At 36.6% G+C, this 24,630-nt stretch overlaps 1 protein-coding gene and 1 non-coding gene across 3 annotated transcripts in view; one reads left to right on the top strand and one right to left on the bottom strand.

The window, feature by feature from the left end:
• Positions 1-295: 295 nt before the first annotated feature.
• The window catches only part of LOC138706620 (phosphatidylserine synthase 2-like), a 34,955-nt gene continuing 10,620 nt past the window's right edge, over positions 296-24,630 (bottom strand). Inside the window, exons 5-12 of one of the 2 annotated variants that reach the window (XM_069836135.1) lie at positions 24,189-24,353; positions 18,937-19,055; positions 14,841-14,955; positions 14,491-14,636; positions 10,703-10,813; positions 9,235-9,324; positions 3,628-3,756; positions 296-1,180 (exon numbers count right to left, since the gene is read on the bottom strand). In XM_069836135.1, coding sequence (XP_069692236.1) covers positions 3,666-3,756; positions 9,235-9,324; positions 10,703-10,813; positions 14,491-14,636; positions 14,841-14,955; positions 18,937-19,055; positions 24,189-24,353 — 837 coding nt within the window. In that variant the 3' untranslated portion in view covers positions 296-1,180; positions 3,628-3,665. Of the gene's footprint in view, positions 1,268-3,627; positions 3,757-9,234; positions 9,325-10,702; positions 10,814-14,490; positions 14,637-14,840; positions 14,956-18,936; positions 19,056-24,188; positions 24,354-24,630 lie in introns of both variants that reach the window. The other variant, XM_069836136.1, reaches the window with a different exon arrangement.
• Positions 8,760-8,832, top strand: TRNAN-AUU (transfer RNA asparagine (anticodon AUU)). The gene has a single exon. It is a non-coding gene; the product is annotated as a tRNA-Asn (tRNA).

The following is a 24,630-nucleotide window of genomic DNA, read 5'->3' on the forward strand; positions in this document are numbered from 1 at the left end:
TTGACCTTATGGACGTTTTATCATATGGACTTTCTGTCATATGGACGTTTAGTACATGGACATTTTCACCGTATGAACATTTTGACAATATGGACATTTTGACCTTATGGAAGTTTTAACATACGGACGTTCTGTAGTATGCACTATATACAGTGGAAGCAGTAGTAATGCTACTTGCAAATAACCCATAAAAGTTCGGTGATTTAAGATGAGTCAATCATATTGACACAGTATTGCAAATGGTAAGGCATTACATTAGGTAATAAAAAAAAAATACCTATCTTCCTCTCCTATATTAAACACACAAGAAACAAGTCCATAAATAATTTACATGGTAAGTAAAATAAAAAGGAATAAACTAAATTCGAGACCCCTCCATCACAAGCCTCACACCTATACACTGTAGCTACCACCACTGTGATCTGATGAAAGCAGGAGAAAGACGAATATAGGTCATTTGTTATCTTGTCAAACCTACTTCCACATCAGGGGAAGAAGAAAGTGGCTGAGAAGTTTCCCCTCCCTTGCTACGCTTCTACTTCTATGTATCGAGATAATTACCCTCGCCATAAGATTCTTACTGTATGCTGCGGTGCACACAAGCATTTGATTTCACAAGGTAATGAATGACCTATACATAGAAAAAGGGAAAGACAGCAAGTTTCACTGCCAATGACTTAGCAGCCTTTGAGCATTGCATAATTTGGCTTTGCTAAGCTTACTTTTACATTACTTTCATTCGAAATAGTCACCAAAATTGGTAATCTCAAAAGTAAAAGGAGGAAATGTAATTTTTCAGAAACTTCATATTTCTGCTTGATGCCACACCGAACTATTTCAAATTCGCGACAAGTGTCACAGCTGCCAAAAACAGTTCAAACTCTATGGTACAGCTGCCCAAGTAAATGTCTCCAGCGAAAAATTAATAATTTTGTTACTGTAAAATATACTCTTCAGTACATATTATGACATTTCACTGTACAGACATGATTATCCATTGTCAAAAACATTGCCCAGTCAGACGACAATGTAACACCGAGATATTTTATAAATGCTATTAATAGAAAGCAGACTTAGAACATTTGGACCCAACAGACACACCTACCAGCTACCAGCTGTAGGACTTCTCTCTATCTTCGTCAGAGTCGCAACGAATCTGGCAGTGCTGAATTCTTCCATTCTATAACAAAGTCGCATGTAGTAACATAGACATAATGAGTGTCCAGACCTGTGGTAACCTAAGAAATGAATGACTATAAAGTTAGCCCTGTAAGAGAGAAAATGACAGAGTAGCATGAGTTCTCGTACTTGGTACATGCAACACAAACTTAGGAACCAGAGTTACTTAATACTGAAGTTATCATAATATGATAATTTGTTTACTGCAAGGGTGATAGTTATTTTAGATAATATCCTTGCAGTAAACAAATTATTACAGATAATTATGACTGGCTGCTGCCTAAAGCTTAACTGTCAATTGTCAACTGTGTGAAAGTAAGTAGTTCCACGAATTCTTCTAGTTTTAAATCACTTTGCAAAAATAATAAAAACGAAATAAAAATTCTATGTCTATTGACAACAAAGCACCAGTTTTAAGAGATCAAAATATCCTTTTGTGCTTGTGAATGTGTGTGCGAGCGTGTATGTTTTTTTCTTGTTCGATTATATGTATATGTATAGGTACAGACAGCTATATATTTTTTTATTTTTTATTTTATTGAGCTTCCCCAAATTAGAGGCTGCCATTAGACAAAGCATACAAAACAATATAAGAACAAATAGGTGATGAAAGATAACAGAGTAAGAAAAAAAGGAAACAAGTATGCAAACAAACAAACAATGGCAATTTACAGAATAAAAAAGTTACAAGTAAAGAAGCAATGAAAGCTAATAAGAGAAAGAAAAAAGATAATGGTGCGTCAGTGTTTTCTGTACACTGAATTTGAGTTCATATAGGTGGTTTCGTAAAAGTTTGACTGACTCTAATTATGAGGAGGTCCAGTTCCTTCAGAAACGATTTGTGCAGTCCTAGGGTCTTACAGAATTGAGAAGAGAAGTTAGGTATCGTTCCTCTTGCTCCAAACATCAACCCCGTAACACTGATATTGTGAAGTTGGTATTTATCTTTATAATACGGGATGGTTGGAATGTAGATTGCTCGTTTCTCCTCATGTACGTCTTCAGGCTGTCCTTTATACGTTTCAAACCTGATGGTGGGGTCAATTATCATACCCTGAGACAGGGATTCGCTAATGGCGATTATGTCAATTCGTCTGTTACTGCCATTGTCGGCAGTTTCGTGGACTTCTTCACAGACGGTGTATTTTAGTTTTCTAAGGGCATCGGCCAGTTTAGTTCTAATTGCATGGTGCCTATGTATACACAATGTTTCGCCATAAGGGCAGGCTCCCAGGACATATCCAAAGGTTTCTATCTCACTGAGGCATCGCCTGCAGTGGTTGTCCTGAGACCTACCAGGTATGGCTCTTACAGCACTTAATATAAAATATACAGAGTCTTTTAAAAGTAACGCACAATTGTAATTAAAACAATGATGGGCTTTTGGACAAAATGTCAAACCTTGCATTAAGAAAAAAAGACTCTCATGGAAACGAATTCCTTTTGCAAATATTGTTGTGTGAGATATGACGTGTTCGAGAACATTTTAAAATAATATTCTGTAGTTTTTTTTTATTTGTGGACATTTTTAAATTATATTCTTTTGTAATGTTGTATAAGTTTTGCAAACCACCTTCTGAATTTGATATTTAAATAACGTCATCAACAAATAAGAGTTTATTAAAAAGAAGTTCTTTAAAAATAAAAATATTTAATTCTTCTCAGTTGATTTAGCCATTGACTGATCACTTTGTCTAAATATAAATTATACAATATAGGTGACAGTGGGCAGTTTTATATAACCTCTTGCGCGATTTTTTTTATAATCCTCAGATATGCCATTACCCAGTGCCTTTTTTCAGGCACTTGACGTTGTCAGGCGTTTGACAATAAAGTCATTTGACCTCTTGCACTCCAATATTTTTCAAAGATATTATCATGGTCAGACACTGAAGCACAGATTTTGAGGTGTTCCGAATCCATTTCTTGGTTTCAGTTGCACAATGGGCAGTTAGGGGACTGATATAGTATTCCAATTCTATACAGGTGTTTGGCCAAACAATCATGGCCTGTTGCCAATCTAAATGCAGCTACAGACGATTTACTTTTTTGTTGTATTTTTCATCATGAAGCCAGAGAAATGTGTTAATAATTAATTTTTCTTTAAATTCCACTTAGACCTAGAAAGTCTTAAAGTTGGGCAAAAAGGAGGTTAAAAACGACACTGAATAGTAATCATCTCTCAGTCTCTTATAATATATCCTAAATAGAATTTCACCACCTTTCTCTCCAGAAGAAAAACACTGCCATTACAATACATAATTTTATTATGTTTTTCATATAATACTTTGAATAGTCTTGAATAGGTGGTTTGGAATGCTTTTACTGGTTATAATTTCCCGTAACTGTCCTCTAATGCTAAGGAATTTTGTTACCCTTACAAAATTCATCCACCTCTGCTAGATACACAAACATGTGACTTTTATTTAAATCATGTCTTACACTTACCTCTGACATGACGGCTATGCAACATTCAAGCTTTGGGATTAGTCAATTTTCATGGCAAACCTCCCTAGCTCACAGGAACGTACTAGGGCCCACCTCTGACGACGCTGATCAATATCTGGTACACCATACCTGTAGCAACCAGATGCACCATCCAATTCTTATCACTCCAGCACAAACATTGCATTTATACATAAGTACACATTATTCAAGAATGTATTTACAGTTGAAATTAATTAAATTGTGAATTTCTGTACTAAACAATAGCGAGAACTATTAAGTGCATAAGATAATCTTGTGTTTTACATGACAGAATAGACATTCACATCAGAAGACAACTCAACTACTCTCTCCAATCACACGCTGTTTTTTCTCAATGCACATCCTAGGCAATTTTCCACTTCCTCAGGCAGAGCGCCCACTGGAACGACAAGCGACAGCAACACAACACGGATTTGATGCTTTGCTTGTTGCTAACGTGTATGTTCCTATATAACCTATAATATGAAATGAACGGAAGCCCACTCATCTGATCAGACAGCAGCTCGACACTACCTGTGTTGTGTTGTGTCGCTTACAGTGCTGCAGCTCCACTTTTTGTGTGTCAATTGTGAGTTGGTAATACAAGGGTTAAGATGAGAGACGATCCTAATTTCAATATAGCCTTTACTGAACTTATTAAAGATTTGCCATGTCTTTTGATACTACATCTATTTTTCGGACTGAAAACATAATAAACCTATTGCAAAATCATTTTATCTTATTTACAGAGAATAATTTACAGCTCAATATTACAACAGGGCGAAATATAAAGATATTCTAATAACCTTTGCACACTTTCCGCTATCTGGAGCTAGGATTTCATACACAATCTCACTCCCATCTGTCGCAATCAGCTCTAGAATATTACTGCTTTCCACTGACTAGCTAAAGGAATGTATAAAGGATTCCGTATAAGCACAAAATGACAAAATGTTAGGAGTGTCCGTAAATAGAACCTGTCCGGTAATTAGCCCCCCTACCCTATAAACATATTGTAAACACATGTTTACTTTGATGTGGACGAGAAACGAACAATTATTATTTATCTGATGTATAAATTTATAGGCCTACTAGCCATACCCATGCGCTCTGCTGCACCCGTTAGAAATAAATATAAAGTAATTACATAATTAAAATAGGACATTTGATCCAGGGAACATTCGTGTTTGATATAAGGATAAATCGTTTATTATGTTACTTAATTTAAATTGTATTTGCATAATTAAAATGCGATCATTTTGATCCAGAGACCACTCATTTGGTTATAAAAATTATTTTAGGAAATACAGGAAACGAATGTACAGAATAGCCTATCAAGTTTTCTGTGCATAAGAAGCTATTTTAATCTTACCTGTCCTCGATTCACTCAGACGTTACTGTAATAACATTATAGCATTATGTCCATCTAGAGAAACTACACTTTCCAATGGTGAAATAATAATTAATTATACAAATCGGTTAATTTAGCTTCCGATATTACTTCATACAAACACAGAAACATTCTCTGTACGCTATCTTTCATAGCTTTCGATTGTTGCTGTCCAAGGCCCCTTATTGACGAAGTCATTTGTTTTTTAATTCATTACACGGCCTTAGATGGCAGTTATTTTAATTTTAAAACTCATTTATCTCATTAAATATTAGTCCTATCAAAATTTTTCAAGGAATAAAACTTATCGGAAATTATTTTTAAAGAAACTTTTGTTATGTAACATTTTTCACAAAAATCAATAATAAGCGAGATATTTCGATTTATTTAATTCAGGCTCCCTTATAACCCCCCTTTTAAATAATGTATTTTGAATGTCATATAGCCTAAAATCTAAGTTACAACGAACTTAATTTATATTCCAATTTTCATCGAAATCCGTTCAGCCATTATCGCGTGTAAAGGTAACAAACACACATACAGACAGACAGACATACAAACAAAAATTTCAAAAAAGCGATTTTCGGTTTCAGGGTGGTTAATTGTATATGTTAGGACCAATTATTTTTGGAAAATCGAAAATTACCAGAAAAATTTCGGCTACAGATTTATTATTAGTATAGATTTATTTGATAGTTATCAGAAGGCATTCCTCAGCATTGACTGAAATCCTGAAGTTAGTGTTCTTTTTAGAAATTGCAGATCCAACTTTCTGTACCAACAGATTAAATGTTTCTCTACTCATTCTGTAGATTATTTTAAATCTTTCTGGGTATATATTTAAATCTTTGAACAGATTAAAAGGACCATGTTGTTCGAAATTAGCATACCAAAAAGGATGCACCCAGAATCGTCTCCTATGTTTTCTGTCACTGTAATTTGATATTAGCTAAATTAACTAGATTGAGAACGTCCTCATCCTCCGACGACATGTTGTATGACTGAATCAGTCCAGTGAGTGGCAGGTCACTTTGCTGTCATGTTGCTATCATAGTTCGTGTTGGATCAGTGTTTTTGTCGTATCACTATCATATTAGTGGGCTCTCTGCCTTAGAGTTAGTATGGGCTACTAATTTTTATGTCTGTATTTTGTTGAGATGTGTGGACATTTTGAGGGGAGGTTTCCATGTGAACTCGTTAACAGTTCAATTTTTGTGCTATCTATTTTTTAATTGAGGACATCACCCGAATAAGGGTATATAGAGCAGAATGTAGTTCTGATATAAATTAATTTCAATGTCTGTCAGCTGTCAGGTTGATCGTAGTTGTGTCGAAAAAGTATAATTTAACAGTGAAGAAAAACTTTTTCGACACAACTGTGATGAACCTGAAAGCTGACAAACATCGAAATTGTTGTTGTTTTCTAATGCCAGGCGTTTGACAATAAAGTCATTTGACCTCTTGCACTCCAATATTTTTCAAAGATATTATCATGACCAGCCACTGAAGCACAGATTTTGAGGTGTTCCGAATCCATTTCTTGGTTTGAGGTGCACAATGGGCAGTTAGGGGACTGATATATTCCAATTCTATGCAGATGTTTGGCCAAATAATCATGGCCTGTTGCCAATCTAAATGCAGCTACAGACGATTTTCGTGGTAAATCGGGAATTAACTGTGGATTTTGATGCAGAGAGTTCCATTTTTTCCCTTGGGATTGAGTTATCATATTTTGTTTGTTGAAGTCTAAGTATGTAGATTTAATAAATCTCTTCACAGAGTAATACGTAGATTTAGTAACAGGTCTGTAAGTAGCATAGGTCTACCTCAGGGCGCTGTCCTCAGCACAACTTTATTCAATATTTTTATAAATGACTTACCCTCCCTATTAGAGGAATCAAACATGAAAACAGCACTATTTGCAGATGATATAGTTTTGTGGACTTCTGGATCTTACAGACATAGAGACAAAATTCAAAATTCTTCTCTTAAAGCTCTAAATCAACTACATGAATGGAATACATCAAATTTGATGACACTCAATTTAAACATTGAAATTAGTTTATATATCAGAACTACATTTTGCTCTATACGCCCTTATTCGAGTGACGTCCTCAATTATACTTTCCTAGCATTTCAATACTACAGTAAAACCCCATTTTAACATTCCCGTTTTTAAGGAATAATCTGTTAAATCCCTGCCAAATTTCCATAAGAACAATGTAATTAATTCTCGCTTTTAAGGAAACTCAGTTTAAGAAAAATTCCGCTTTTAAGGAATATTTTTCAATGTGGTGCCATGTGACAGCATTATTCTTTATGGTCTTGATTTGCATTGCTTTTACAGAGTGGCTGCATTGCTTGCTTTATTGTCTCGAGTTGTGTGGATCCTGCTTCCAAGTTTTTTTTTTTTTTTTTTTGCGCCGTTATAATGGTGATTAAATGGAAGAAATTAACTGTTGGACAGAAAGAGAAAATAATAAGGGATGTCAAGGCTAATCCTCAAATAACACTATCACATACTTCATTATAGGAAATAATGGAAAAGAAAGAAGAAATTTTCAATGCCGAGTTTCAGTGTGGTTCAGGTTCAACCAAACAAAAAAAACATTCATGCCTCACCATTTGAAGAGTTACAAAATACTGTAATGAAACTTATGTAAATAATAACTGATTAACAGTCTTACTAATAAAAACTCTGTATACAGATGTTTAACTGTCTTATACTTATACAATGAGTAGCTCGTTTATAAGTCATGTGTAAATTCCTTACTAATAATCACTACATACGTCGTGTATAACAGTATAACTGTTACACAGCTACGTCACAGTTTCGTCATTACTTCATTACGAAAGGTAATAGAATATCTGATATTCTCTATTGCATCCGGTAGAGCGCTATAGTGTGCCATGTAAGTATCGATAGTACAACTGGCTCTGATCGATTACCACATTATATTTTGGTCAAAGAGTACAAGCTACAGCAATATTACTCTAATTATTCTATGCTCTTTGGTTTGTTCTTCTATGCTTACAAGGCAACCATCATCATAAAATGACAGTCGATACGAACAGCTGTTAGAGGGGCGGCCATTTTTTTTCTGTATACAACTCTTAAACAAGGGGAATAATTTCGAGGGAAAAATTGTTCCGGAGCCGGGTATCGAACCCGGGACCTTTGGTTTAACATACCAACACTCTACCAACTGAGCTACCTGGGAACTCTACCAGACACCGATCCAATTTTTCCCTCTGTATCAACAGACCTCAAAGTGGGCTGACAACCGTCAAGCAGCCAACATTGAGTGCACACTAACTCAGTGTGACTTAAATTGTGGCTTTCTGTTAACGAACAGTGACGTGTATTATGCAAATCAAGCTTTCAGGTATAACTCCCTGTAAAGTTGATTTGAATAATTGCGAGGGAAAAATTGTTCCAGGGCCGGGTATCGAACCCGGGACCTTTGGTTTAACGTACCAAAGCTCTACCAACTGAGCCCCGGCCCCAGAACAATTTTTCCCTCGAAATTATTCAAATTAACTTTACAGGGAATTATACCTGAAAGCTTGATTTGCATAATACACGTCACTGTTCATTAACAGAAAGCCACAATTTAAGTCACACTGAGTTAGTGTGCACTCAATGTTGGTTGCTTGACGGTTGTCAGCCCTCTTTGAGGTCTGTGGATACAGAGGGAAAAATTGGATCGGTGTCTGGTAGAGTTCCCGGATAGCTCAGTTGGTAGAGCGTTGGTACATTAAACCAAAGGTCCTGGGTTCGATACCCGGCCCTGGAACAATTTTTCCCTCGAAATTATTCAAATCAACTTTACAGGGAGTTATACCTGAAAGCTTGATTTGCTTAAACAAGGGGTTTCGTGTATATAACTACTGCAAAGCAATTCCCATTGTGTAGTTACAGACTGTTTATACATCCATCGGTTATGCATGGTTTATTAGTAATGTTTTCTGTCACAACTCTGCATAAGTTTCGTATAAAAATTATACACGGTTTATTAGTAAGACCGTAAATTAAATAGATATAATAAAGTTTGGTATGTAACACACATGTTAAGCCTTTTCTTCCCAATTTATGTAAACCCCCTTTTAAGGAAAACTCCTATTTTAAGGAAATCGTCCAGAGATTCATTAAAAAGGGGTTCTACTGCATTTAACAATCCAAATGAAAACTTTCTTACTTTCTTTGGGATCCTGACGAAACGAAGAAACGCCAAACTGTCCAAGCCATAAGAATCGACAATCCCAGCCCCCACAGCAGGACAATGTGACTGCAAGGAAGTCAAACGTTTCAGTCAGTATAGGTAGGAACACCACACGTGTCAGATCATTACATTATAAATTAAACAAAACACTTTCTATGCAGACACTACAGTAACACACATCAAAAACCTTGAAACACAAGGCCTTTTAACCTATGAAAAATTAAGAAGGCTTCCAAATTGGGATAAATGGAGTAGATACAAAGATTCTAAATTTACATTGAGGACCCAAAACGGATACATACAAGAGGTAGAAATGCTTAAACAAAATCTAGAAATACCAAGTGAAAAGGAAAACTTGATGTCTCGATATAATCCACTTAATAACTTCAAAGTAGACTGCTGCCTTGATCTTGATGAAGTCTTCAACAAAAAGATAGAAATCCAGGAGTAGCAAAAGCCATTGCCCTACAAACAATTAATAGAAAATATCCACAAAAGGACTGGTTGTACATTTACACTGATGGATCTCTCATGGATCAAAATGAAGGAGCTGGAGCAGGAGCTACTTGTCAATACTTTTCTCTTTATAAAAATGTTGGCAAGTACACAACAAATTTTGATGGCGAAGTTGAAGCCATTTATACATCACTTCAAAATGTATTTGTTTGGCTAAACCAGTGCAAAAACATAGTCATCCTGTCTAACTCCAAAGCTGCAATCCAGTCCATCAGTTCAACTACATCCCCTAAAATGGAAAAAGTAAAAGAAATTCATTGCATGATAAAACAAATTCAAATGCTAAATAAAAAAGTGGTCTTAAAATGGATCCCGGCCCACTGTGGACTGAACGGTAACGAGAAAGCAGATATGTTAGCAAAGAAAGGAACTAAAATCAACTTAAAAACAAATTTCAAGTTCCCATATGCATCAATAAAACGAGTCATAAAAAGAATAAGTAACGGCAACAGGCAAAACATCAAAATTCAAAATGGAAAGAATCACTCAAAGATCCTAAACTAATTCCTGATCTACCTCGAAAATCTGCCGTGGCCATGTTTAGATTGATTACTGGTCATGTTTGCCTCAGTAAACACCTCCATCGTATTGGAGTACTGAATTCACCTAAATGCTTACTGTGCCCCAGAGAAGAGGACATGGAGATGGAGCACCTGGCTAATTGTGAAACTCTTAGGACATTTGTGGACCTTCCATCAAAATACTGGGAAGCAAGAAGGATGATGACTTCATTGTTAAATCCAGAGCATTAGGCGCGCGCACGCACGCACGCACGCACACACACACACACACACACACATCAAAAACCAATTTTTAGGTGTCAAAATATAGAATCACAATATTTTTTTAAGTTTGTATGAGGGAATAAAAAGTCACTTGGCAATGTAAACAATGAAATAAAACAGGCAGAATGATAGTAGTAACTCACCTGGGAATTGGTTTGGTTATGGTCTCCCAGTCAAATTTGGCAACTATAAGGAACTCCGTTGAAATTATTGCTAAAGTCATCCAAGACTGGCGGCCTATTTTGGTACAATCCCTGAAAAAAAATACACACAGGAAGGCTGAGAAATCATCTTATTAGTCCTCATCCTCTTCCAAATGGCCTGTTCCTGTCTCATACCATCTCCTTCCATGGTGGCCTAAATTCCTTCTTCAAATTGGTGTATTCTTCATTACTTGCATTGTGGTTGCATCATGCTGATATGGCTAATTTAGTCCACCCTATATCCAAAAATCCTACTTTCTTTTATAATAATAATAATAATAATAATGATTTATTTTAGCTGGCAGAGTTAAGGCCGTAAGGCCTTCTCTTCCACTCAACCAGCAAAAAGTGTATATACATATGCATGAACTTACAAAGAATCCAACAATTTGATTTAGATGAGAGTTACATGTATACAAAAGTTATTTACAAATTAAACAACAAAATACTATGAACTATTAATTAAACACTGAAATAAACTGTGTAGCAGAATTAAACTAAAATACATAGAATGTTAATATATTTCAAATAATATTAGATAATAGAACGAGATTATTACGAGACAATTAAAATATTACGAGACAATTAAAATAATTATAATGTTTTACCTCTGCACAAAAAATTCTTAACATCCACTTTTCTCTGAAGAGGGTGTAAGGAGTAGTGATGCGCCCCCTATAGCCTCTCCTACCCAATTCCCAACCTCAACCTGCCAGTGGTACACCCTGCTTTTAACAGATGAGGATCTGGGGACCGAGTCACAGCGGTATAACTGTTTCATCTAAAATGGAGGAAATGCCATTTACATATGTGCTGGCCTATCACAGCACAACAGCGTCCCTCAGCGGCACATGAGGGAAAGGTCAGTGGATCTAAATAACATCTATTTAGTCCTCCAGGTTAGGTCCGAAGGACCCGTTGACCAACGACAGGTGCGGTCCCCCTTGCATAATGGGGGTTTATGTCGGATGATGTAACTGCCACATTGTAAAAACTGATGCCCGTTAAGAAAACAGTTACATGAAAGCCACAACATACATGAGTATGAGTCCTAAAGATAAATATTCCGGAGTTAAAACTGTAACTCAGCTTCACCCATATGTGTCCTGTGTAACGATCCAGCAGAAATGAATGAAGACCACTTGAAGACCTGTGAAGCATTAAGATCAGAAGAAACTACAGTTCAAAAGTATTGGAAAGCACGACTGCTAATGGCTTCATTGCCAAATGCAAGGCACTAGACAACAACAACAACTTTTCTCTGAAGTCCAAACTTCATTCTCACAGAGCAGTAACCATCTGGCTGTGGCTTTATATGCTCTTATCCCAGAATTTTCTTGTACCACTTTAGATTTAAAATGTTATCCATCATTTCTATTAACTTTAAAATGTTGCTTATTATAACAATAAACAATAGGCCTACTCTTAAAATTTTCATGCCTGAATATCAAGAATCATAACACGTTTCAGCAACTAAAGAATGATACAATATACTGTAATACAATACAATAACTTTATTACGTCAGAGACCAGTGAGACTGAAAACAGAGATGACTGGAGGCATACAGTAGAAGAGGCCAAGGTCCACACTGGGCTGTAGAGCCAGTCAAAATTTAACATTAAATGTCGATTTAATTAAGATTTATTAAATCTACATACTTAGACTTCAACAAACAAAATTTGATAACACAATCTCAAGGGAAAAAATGGACTCTGCGTCATAATCCACAGTTAATTCCCGATTTACCACGAAAATCGTCTGTAGCTGCATTTAGATTGGCAACAGACCATGATTGTTTGCCCAAACACCTGCATAGAATTGGAATATATCAGTCTCCTAACTGCCCATTGTGCAACTCAAACCAAGAAATGGATTCGGAACACCTCAAAATCTGTGCTTCAGTGGCTGGCCATGATAATACCTTTGAAAAATATTGGAGTGCAAGAGGTCAAATGACTTTACTGTCAAACGCCTGGCATTAGAAAATAACAACAACAACAACAACCTATGAACCTATGAACAAGTGTTGGTACCCGGTCCTAAACAGAACAGATAAGAAGCCACTACAACAAAAGGACGGAACCCAGAATGGGAGCAGCGAACAAAGCGGCGCGGACCGCAGCGACAACAGGCCTCGGCCCACTAGTCGCACTATAAATACGCCCGCACAACCAGCCACAGGATCAGTTGCCTCAGGTACGCCGAGAAGAGTCTTGCGACCTTGGATACCACTCCACTGAAGATGTCTGCCGCAGTTGCAGACGAAACATCTGGTATAAAACCTACCAATAGACCACGGCCTCTCAGCCTGGAAAATGAATCTAGATCAACAACAACAACATTAAATGTCGAAAAACATTAAATGGATGTCACCTAAAATCGGGGTTCTACTGTACTATGAACCTATACCGTCAATATCACCAACTTTGTTGCTATTACCGTGAAGAATTAGTTATCTTACGACGCATTATCAAGTGCTACAGTTATCTAGCATCTGAGTAAGCTGAAGGTGATAATGCCAGCGAAATGAGTTCAGGGTCCAATGCCGAAAGTTACCCAGCATTTACTCTTAATGGGTTGAGGGAAAATCCCGGAAAAAACCTCAAGAAGGTAACATGTCCCAACCAGAATCTGAACCCAGGCCTGCTCGTTTCACAGTCAGGCAGACTAACCGTTACTCCACAGCGGTGGACACCACCATGAATAAAATGATAATGGTAGTAGGAATATTGAAGAACTGGCAGTGGTGGCAGTTTTAATTATACTGGTGGAATCAGTGATTATGACAATGGTGGAGGTACCAATGGTGGTAACAGTGTAGGTAGCAGTGATGGTGGTAGTGGTGGTGGCAACTGTGACTGTAGTGATAGTGGTGGTAATGAAGATCATCATCATCATCATCATCATCATCATCCTCCTACACTGCTATCATTATGATAATGTTTATTTAATTTCAATGCCTTACAGCATTCATGATTATGATGTCGGCCTCAGCAGCATAATCGGTATAGCGCTGGCCTTCTATGTCGAGGTTGCAGGTTCGATCCCGGTAAAGGTCGATGGCATTTAAGTGTGTTTAAATGTGACAGGCTCATGTCAGTAGATTTACTGGCATGTTGTTGTTGTTTTCTAATGCCAGGCGTTTGACAATGAAGTCATTTGACCTCTTGCACTCCAATATATTTTAAAGATATTATCATGGTCAGCCAATGAAGCACAGATTTTGAGGTGTTCCGAATCCATTTCTTGGTTTGAGTTGCACAATAAAAGAACTCCTGCGGAACAAAATTCCAGCACACTGGCGACACTGATATAACCTCAGCAATTGCGAGCGTCATCAAATAAACCATACTTTTACTTTTTCATGATTTCAAATCAAAAAATGGATTCAGAACATCTCAAAATCTGTGCGTCAGTGGCTAACCATGACAATATCTTTGAAAAATATTGGAGTGCAAGAGGTCAAATGACTTTATTGTCAAATGCCTGGCATTAGAAAACAACAACAACAACACTTTTTCATGATTATGAATTAGGTAAGAGGAGAAAATTTACAAGGCAACACTTATGGACTTCTTCGAAGCACATCACTTAACAGACAGACTCTTTGATAATAAGCAGCAAACAGCAAATTGCAAGACAGAGTTATGATAATGGGACCATGTTCATAGCATCTCTACACCTATTAGCTATTAAATATGAATGTAACCAAAAGCACAGTACTTACGGGTCATCAAGATACTGAAACACCTCTCTCATTGACACTGCGCCCCAGAATAAGATCAGGAACAGCCTGACGAGATTCAGATAATGCTCTGGTGGCACCCACATCACGAATTTTAGGTAGAACGTGTTCAGCTCAGCCAGCAGAAACTGAGAACATCCGAAACAAACTAAAATTACACTCAGCAAAAACAGAGCAAACCACCACAATCAATCACAAATGTAATATACATTACAAAGCTGTTCTCTGCAGGTGCACGCAAGCATGCACACACAAAAATGTTTAAATTGTTATTTTCTTCGTGTACTATCAAAGAGAGTACAATATCCACAATAAAAGCACTGTAAACATACCACAAAGATGATGCCCAGTGTGGAGATCCAACGGCCCAGACTAGATGTCGATCTCCAATCATAATCAATCCACGAATAAGGACCAAACTGTGCTACCAATCTCTTCAGCTTTCCCCTAGAAAAATTGTCAAATAATTTTAAGTGATGTACAAAATTTCATTAATAAAATTTATGTACTGTATATTAGGAATGTTAACATTTCCAAATGTTGTGTCAGATAACAAATCTGAACTTATCAAGCTCTATCAAACAGTGTATGTACTGTAAACAAGTACTGGGTGGGATTCACAGAACGACGACAATATTAATCAAAATCATAATAATAAAACTTATTATCTATAATAAGCACTGAATTTCACATTTGACAAATTAATAAAAGAAATAGACTATAAGAAGTAAATAAAAATATTTAAATTATTTTTATTTAGTCGAATATAATATACAATTTCTACAGTCAATTCGCACTCCCAGTGAAATAGTGTCTTAACTTGAAAATTGTGATTTGCAAAGATATGTTATTTCCTGGTAAAATATTGCTGTAAAAATATTTTAATACATTTTAATAAATAGGAGAAAATCCACAAACGATTAGGGAAAACATGGGAATTTTACTTAAAGCAAGTAAAGAGATAGGTTTGGAAGTAAATCCCGAAAAGACAAAGTATATCATTATGTCTCATGACGAGAATATTGTACGGAATGGAAATATAAAAATTGGAAATTTATCCTTTGAAGAGGTGGAAAAAGTCAAATACCTGGGAATAATAGTAACAAACATAAATGATACTCGGGAGGAAATTAAACACAGAATATATATGGGAAATGCCTGTTATTATTCGGTTGAGAAGTTTTCATCATCCAGTCTGCTGTCAAAAAATCTGAAAGTTAGAATTTATAAAACAGTTATATTACCGGTTGTTCTGTATGGTTGTGAAACTTGGACTCCCGCTTTGAGAGAGGAACATAGGTTAAGGGTGTTCGAGAATAAGGTGCTTAGGAAAATATTTGGGGCTAAGAAGGATGAAGTTACAGGAGAATGGAGAAAGTTACACAACACAGAACTGCACGCATTGTATTCTTCACCTGACATAATTAGGAACATTAAATCCAGACGTTTGAGATGGGCAGGGCATGTAGCTCGTGTGGGCGAATCCAGAAATGCATATAGAGTGAAGAAGACCTTTGGGGAGGCCGAGACGTAGATGGGAAGATAATATTAAAATGGATTTGAGGGAGGTGGGATATGATGATAGAGACTGGATTGATCTTGCTCAGGATAGGGACCTATGGCGGGCTTATGTGAGGGCGGCAATGAACCTCCGGGTTCCTTAAAAGCCAGTAAGTAAGTAAGGCACCAAACTTTTCATAATTTACTATTTTATTATAAGAATTTCGTACCTTCAACTAGTAAAACAGTGTTGGAAATAATTTACGAAAGTAATATGTGATTTTCGACATATGACAGTACTTTACTGAGTGCACGAATTGATCTTTGGCTCATTAACACAGCAATCAGGAACATCACAAAAGATATGCTTGAGAGGGTTTGGCAAGAATGGGATCACACCTGGACGTCTGCCGTGTTACACGTGGGGCTCGCATCGTGTGCATCTAAAGTCAGTATAAAACTTCAAACTTCCCTCTTTCAAATGGTGGTAAGATCATGTATTTATGTTCAATATTGGTGAAAATATAGTCTTCTGAAATCATCAAATATTTGTAACCACGGTGTATTATAGATTAAACTATTACGATAAAGTAGATACTGTATTGCCAAAACTGTATGCTAAGATGCCATACCAGGCAAAAATGTTAATACAAATATTATATTGATACTTAACATGTAAAATATTACGTGTTCATGTAATCGAAATAGGTTAGTTATAAGATTGAAAATAAACCTTATATTATACAGAGTGATTAAAAAAATGTTAACACTTATATGGGTGATTATGTTTATAATTATGACAAGTGGCATTCAGCAACGAGGCACGTTTTCATGTCAGTGGACACGTGAACAGACATAACTGTATCATCTGGGGAACGGAAAATCCCCGAGTTGTGCGTGAACACAAAAGGGCCAGTCGTAAAATCAATGTCCAGTGCGCGATCACTGCAGCAAAGGTAGTATGGTCCAAACTTCTTCCCAAATGACACCATTACTGGTGCTGACATTATGGTTATGATGCAAGACTACGTAGAGGACCACCTACCATTACAATTCCTGCAAAATGGTTACATTCAGATGGATGGTGCTCCACCGCATTTTGCTCGGGCTGTCCATACGTATCTTGACACGACATTTCAACGATGATGGATTGGTAGAATGGGACCCCTGCAATGACCAGCAGGTTCACCAGATCTTACATCCTGCGACTTCTGGCTGTGAGGTATGCTGAAAGATAGAGTCTATGCAACCAAGCCATATAATATGCAAGATCTGCAAGAGAGAATAACGGAGAGCATTGCAATAATTCCTCCCAAAATGTGCAACCGGGCTCTGTGGACCACATGGAAAAGATTCCAGAAATGTGCTGACTACAGTGCAGAACAAGTGGAGACCCATTCAAGGCAGTTGTGTAATACATAGCCGTGTTTGAACCACAATATCTTGATATTTATATTCCCCATATAAGTGTTAACAAAAAACATTAATTGTAAAAAAATGTTTATGCTCGACCATGCTGAAATGTAGTAATTATACACCTGGCAGCAGACCTTTAATGGACCTCATTAAAGTACACCTACTCATTAAAGGTCAGGTCTTTCAGCCAATGACGACTCAGGTTACAACTGTTCAGCCAATGACAGGTCAGCTTTCTACCGTTATAAAACCGCAAGTATCGATTATTCTCGGATATGCAATCGAAAGAGAATTAGCGAAAAGTCACAGAGGCTGGAAATCCAATACTGTCGCAGAAGGTTATGTTCTGTTACTATAATAATTAGCGTTAATTGTAAATAATACTCAAATAAATTCAATTTGTCATCTCGTTTTTCAATGTCTAATTTAATTTTAATGTTATCTCTGTAGGTTCTTATGGCCTAGCAAGGTCAATGTGAACATTTGTTCCTCAGAAAAAATCAATACTTTCGCGTCTGCGCACATCTCACAACATACAGGACATTGGCCAAGGTCAGATACAAAGAAAATTAATAATATCAAGTTAGAAATATGGTCGAGCATAAAAAGTCGTATGAAACTCGCCTATAATGGTAATTAAGAAGCTCATATGAAAATTATGAAACTCGCTTGCGCTCAATTTCATAAATATCCATACTCGCTTCTTAATTACCTTCATTATAGGCTCGTTGCATAATATACTATTATGCTCGACCATGCCGAAATGTAGTAATTATACACCTGGTAGCAGCCCTTTAATGGACCTCATTAAAGTATACCTATTCATTGAAGTTCAGGTGTTCCACCAATCAGAAAATACCATTGTAACAATATGAAAGCGCAAGTATCGATTATTCTCAGATATGCAATCAAAAGGCAACAATAAATCAATAAATCACCTATATTTGAAATAAAGTCAGTTCTGTTACTATAATAATTAGCGTTAATTGTAAATAATATTCAAATAAATTCAATTTGTCATCTCGTTTTTCAATGTCTAATTCAATTTCAAGGTTATATCACGATTAATGTTTGTTTTACTCTCTAGATTATATCAAGGTCAATGTCGACATTTGTTTCTCGGAAAAAATCAATACTTTCGCGTCTACACACATCTCACAATTTACGAGGTATTGCACAAGGTCAGTCAGATAAGAATAACATGAATACGTATGAATAATTTCAAGTTAGAAATATGGTCGAGCATAAAAAGTCGTATGAAACTTGACTATAATGGTAATTAAGACGCTCGTATGAAAATTATAAAACTCGCTTGCGCTCGTTTCATAAACATACTCGCGTCTTAATTACTACCATTATAGGCTCGTTGCATAATGTACTATTTCAAGTTGAAACACATGATATTCGACAGTACGTCATTCTTATGAAGAGTAACCACTTGCATAAGGAGATGTGCATCTCAAGTGTACACACACATACACACAAAATGGTGATCTGAGACATTTAACCTACTTGTAAGTTGGAATGCTCCACAGTCCCCGCCAGTGGTAAGTCTTCATAGAGAAGTACTGCAAAGTCTTCAAGCCCAGATAAATGCCCAGGCCATTACACACTGTTGCGTCCATTATCCACTGTGTCAACCAAAAGAACGAGCATTATTCAGAACAACTTGCCAGTGATTGATATGCAGGCTTTCTATTGCTTTTCCAAATGAAACAAAAAAGCAAGAAAAGGTGACTAAGAGAAACATTTATCTTGCAAGGCATGAAACTTACTACCATCTATCGGGCAAATCGTAAAACAGCGAACGCAAAGCTCCACCCACGACCCCTTTCCACTTTTCCCCTACAAGCTTACCACACACTCTAGCAGGAAAGAGTGGAAATAGGGGGTTTAGGGTGGTGGTGACATTTAGTAGAGGAAAGTGGAACAAAATGACTGAATGAGGCATCTACAAAGTAAAACAGGAACTTCGTCCTGTCTCTCTCTTTCTCTCTCTCCAGCCTCTTCTTCTCTCTTCCTTGCTTGATGTCTCTCTCTCTTTTTTTTTCTTATGACTTTGCAGAGGGTAGGATTCGATCCTTGTATGTTCCTAACGAAACGTATGCACGCTTTTTGGTCACGCTTTAGACCTCTCGGCTACCGAGACAAGTTGGTGGTAGAAGGGAAAATTAATCTATTTATGTTCGGACAATGACCGAATAGCGTGGGAAGAAAGTGGCGGGCTTGTGAATTTAGCTTGGTAGGGGTTGACTGCGGGGGTGGCATAAGTGTTAACGCGCGCTGGTAGAGCTTCATTGTGTCCATGTCCAGCTTCGAGTACAGACGGAATGACATGTTGTGATGAGCCGTCACGTGGCGGGTCCTGATTACAGCAAACGAGGCTCTAGTGACTATTGTGTTACTTCGAGGACAGTGCAAAGTTAGCAGGTGAGTGTTGTTTTATTCAAAGTATGTGTTAGTTCGAGGAAAAAACTTATATATGAAACGTAAATATAAAATACGTGCGAGGTGGCAGGCAGTGATCCACCAGTGTTGTTTTATTCAAAGTATGTGTTAGTTCGAGATCCAAACGTTGTCTAATGCACATCTCAAGGGCATCCCACATCAATTTCGTTGTATTGTGTTGTGTTTTAAAATATGAAATACATGCTAGACGGTAGGCAGTGTTCCATCGAAGCGGGGCAGATAGTAGAGAGAGACAGTAGAGAGAGAGAGAGAGCAGATGAGCGAGGTGCCGAGCGGCGAGGGTGGGGATAACTTCCCCTACTGGCGTTCACTGTTTCACAATTTATCCCATCTATCTACAGTGAAAAAGTACGCATCAAATTCAATTTAATTTATATGGAAAAAACTATACTATATAACATCACATATTTGATTTTAAGAAAATTTACGTACTCACTTTTAACAACCTACAGAGATAAAAAGAAATACAATTGCACCATAATACTCCTGTCTCTATACTCAACCTTTTCTCCTCCTATAACTTGTTCTATCATAATTAAGCAGCACACATTTTTCTAATCTTTATCAGCCCAGAAACACATTGCAGTTTAAAAAATCCGCCAGTGTCTTCTGCCAGTGCTCCAAAACTGGCAGAATTTGTGTCACAGAGAAATTATACTACATTTAAATCTAATATTTCTATATATAAGAAACATGTGATTAAGTTAGGTGCTGTAGTGTCAAAATGGTCTCAATGAGGGGAAAAAAAAAATTGTTCTCAATTTCTCAACAATATTCTGTTAAAATTTCCACTGACCATCTAATAATAAATTCGTACGAAATGATCCAATAATAAATATCATATATGGACCATTATATTATTATATATTATATTTATAATTAAACCATTAAAAAACATATTAACTAGTATCGGACTTCCTATCCTTTTCATGTAAAGGAACAAAACATAAATGTTTAACACAAATCAGATTTCCATCTACCCTCTTAGTCTAAGCTGTTACAAGAAAGGACTTCGCTATTCATATATTACAGTCTTCAGTGCACTGCCTAATTATCTTAAAGCTTAAGGACCATGAAAAAAGGTTTAGAATAGAATTAACCAAATTTTTACATACTCATACCTTCTAAACACTGATGAATTGTTTATGCTTGTAAATTAAATTATTCTACTTGATATGAAATGTACAATTTTGTATAGCTCAACTAAAATTTGCTTGTAAATGGAATTAATCTGTTTACTACGTATATATGTTGTTGTTTTCTAATGCCAGGCGTTTGACAATAAAGTCATTTGACCTCTTGCACTCCAATATTTTTCAAAGATATTATCATGACCAGCCACTGAAGCACAGATTTTGAGGTGTTCCGAATCCATTTCTTGGTTTGAGTTGCACAATGGACAGTTAGGGGACTGATATATTCCAATTCTATGCAGGTGTTTGGCCAAACAATCATGGCCTGTTGCCAATCTAAATGCAGCTACAGACGATTTTCGTGGTAAATCGGGAATTAACTGTGGATTTTGATGCAGAGAGTTCCATTTTTTCCCTTGGGATTGTGTTATCAAATTTTGTTTGTTGAAGTCTAAGTATGTAGATTTAATAAATATTTTTACAGAGTAATACGTAGATTTGGTAACAGGTTTGTAAGTAGCAGTGCTGCCCTTCTTTGCTAAAGCATCCGCATTCTCGTTTCCCAGGATTCCACAATGGGATGATATCCATTGGAATACAATTCTTTTATTAAGTGATATTAATTGAGAGATATTGGAGTATATATAAATTCTAAATTATAGACATCAGCTCAAAGAATTTGAGTGACCACAAGGGTCCTGAATACAATAAACATGTACAATATAATGTGATGTGATACGATACATTAAAGAAAAAAAAAAGAAAGTTAATTGTTTAAGGCAAATATAAATGGATTAATTGAAATAGAGATGATGATGATGTATTATTTGAAGAGAATCCTTGATAATATTTATAAGGACAGACATTACATAATCAAAGGGAATGTGACGTTCCTTAAGATAATTCCATGTGAATTTGGAAATAAAACCTCTACTACCAAACAGCAAACCAATGACAGACCATTGTTTAAGAGGGACGTTGTACTTTTGAGAAAGATACGGCAGACAAGGTTCATATATGGACTTCTTCTCAATATCAACTTCGGTAGCCTGATTTAGGTTCCTTTCGAAACAGATAGTAGGGTCAAGAACAAGAGCCCGTTTTAAGCGTCCATTGATAGCAATAATGTCTGCTCGTCTGAAAGAACCATCTGATGATACACAATGCACTTCCTCATGAATCTCCCAATTTAAAGTTTTTAACGATGTCGCCAAAGCATGTCGTACACGATAATGTATAGCTTAACTGATGAATTGTATATACTGTTAATTGAATAGTAGTCTGTATAGCTCAACTGATGAATTATTTATGCTTATAAATTGAATTGATCTACTTGAAATGAATTGCACAATTTTGTATAGTTTCACGAAAGTATGCTTGAAGTTGAATTAATCTGTTCACTATGTATTGTATATTTTTGTATATGCTTTAAATTGAATAGCAATGTATATAGTTCGACTGATGAATTGTTTATGCTTGTAATATGAAGTAATTTGCATGATATGTATTATCAACTTTGTTTATCTCAACTAATTGAATTGTTTATACTTTTAAATTGAACGAATTTACTTGCTATGTTCGTATTATATTGTATAGCTCGACTGATGAATAATTGTTTATGTTTGTAAATTTAATAATCTGATTGTTATTTACTGTATATTTTTTGTAGAGCCACCAACGTAGCTCAGTTGACAGACTCGCTGGCCTGCTGATTTAGAGCTGTGCTCAGGCTTGGAGTGGATCCCTGTTTGGTCTGATTGCCTGGTTGGTTTTTTTCCGAGGTTTTCCCCAGTTTTGGGGTGGATGCCGGGTGGTCTAGGGCGAGTCCTCGGCCTCACCTCACTTCATCTTGCCAAAAAATTGTACTCTTGTAAAATTTTGACTTGTTCCACATCTTTAAGCTTCAATGCTAATATAAGATTTATGGAATGCAATAAATGAAATTAAAATTAAATGAGAACCAAGGATGTTTCCTTGAGGGTACAGGCAGCGGACACGTAGGACTGACATCCCTACTACCATTTATGTCAATTGTCTCTACAGGTGTGAGCCTTAACCTCCCACTATTCTCCAGGACTCCATGGTCTACAATGGGAATGACTATCTTTTTAAAAATGTAAAAAACTGTAATAATACTTACTTACTTACTGGCTTTTAAGGAACCTGGAGGTTCATTGCCGCCCTCACATAAGCCCGCCATTGGTCCCTATCCTGAGCAAGATTAATCCAGTCTCTACCATCATATCCTACCCCACTCAAATCCATTTTAATATTATCTTCCCATCTACGTCTCGGCCTCCCCAAAGGTCTTTTTCCCTCCAGCCTCCCAACTAACACTCTATATGCATTTCTGGATTCGCCCATACGTGCTACATGTCCTGTCCATCTCAAACGTCTGGATTTTATGTTCCTAATTATGTCAGGTGACGTATAAATTGCGTGTAGCTCTGCGTTGTGTAACTTTCTCCATTCTCCTGTAACTTCATCCCTCTTAGCCCCAAATATTTTCCTAAGCATCTTATTCTCAAACACCCTTAATCTCTGTTCCTCTCTCAAAGTGAGAGTCCAAGTTTCACAACCATACAGAACAACCGGTAATATAACTGTTTTATAAATTCTAACTTTCAGATTTTTTGACAGAAGACTAGATGATAAAAGCTTCTCAACCGAATAATAACAGGCATTTCCCATGTTTATTCTGCATTTAATTTCCTCCCGAGTGTCATTTATATTTGTTACTGTTTCTCCAAGATATTTGAATTTTTCCACCTCTTCGAAGGATAAATCTCCAATTTTTATAGTTCCATTTCGTACAATATTCTGGTCACGAGACATAATCATATACTTAGTCTTTTCGGGATTTACTCCCAACCCTATTGCTTTACTTGCTTCAACTAGAATTTCCGCGTTTTCCCTAATCGTTTGTGGATTTTCTATTAACATATTCACGTCATCACTGTAATAATAATAATAATAATAATAATAATAATAATAATAATAATAATGATGATGATGATGATGATGATGATGATGATGATGATGATGATGAAAATGAAGAAGAAGAAGAAGAAGAAGAAGAAGACGATGATAGATAAGTGGCGAGTTATATGAATTTTCCTGACAAAAATGTAAAAGCTCTGCCACTTAAAACTTGCAACTCACATGGTCCCACCAGCACTCGCTGAAGTTGGGCAGCTGGTGCTCCAGGGTGTACTCCAAGATCTCAAACATGACAGACAGCACGGTGCACAGCCACCAGTCTCGTAGCACCAGGGTTTTCAGCCACCAGCCCAAGAAGTGGGTTGGCACAAATAAGTCCAGCTTGTCCTGCAAGTTAGTTACCATTTGAATGAGTCGATATAGTTTAATGAAACCTGTACCAAACTGCAGGGTTTAAACATATACCTATGCTATAGGCCTACATACACTTTTACAACGTAATTCTCGTCAGATTCCTTCACTATCTATTCGTTGCATCTCATTCAAAAACTATTTTCAATATTTTCTACTGTTCAATCGTTTTCTTTGAGATGCAAGTAATCCGTGGCGCTACAGCCCATGAAGGACCAAGACTGACCAGCCGGCTGCTGGCCTCACATCCACA

Source organism: Periplaneta americana, chromosome 9 (assembly GCF_040183065.1).
Source record: "Periplaneta americana isolate PAMFEO1 chromosome 9, P.americana_PAMFEO1_priV1, whole genome shotgun sequence".
NCBI lineage: Eukaryota > Metazoa > Arthropoda > Insecta > Blattodea > Blattidae > Periplaneta > Periplaneta americana.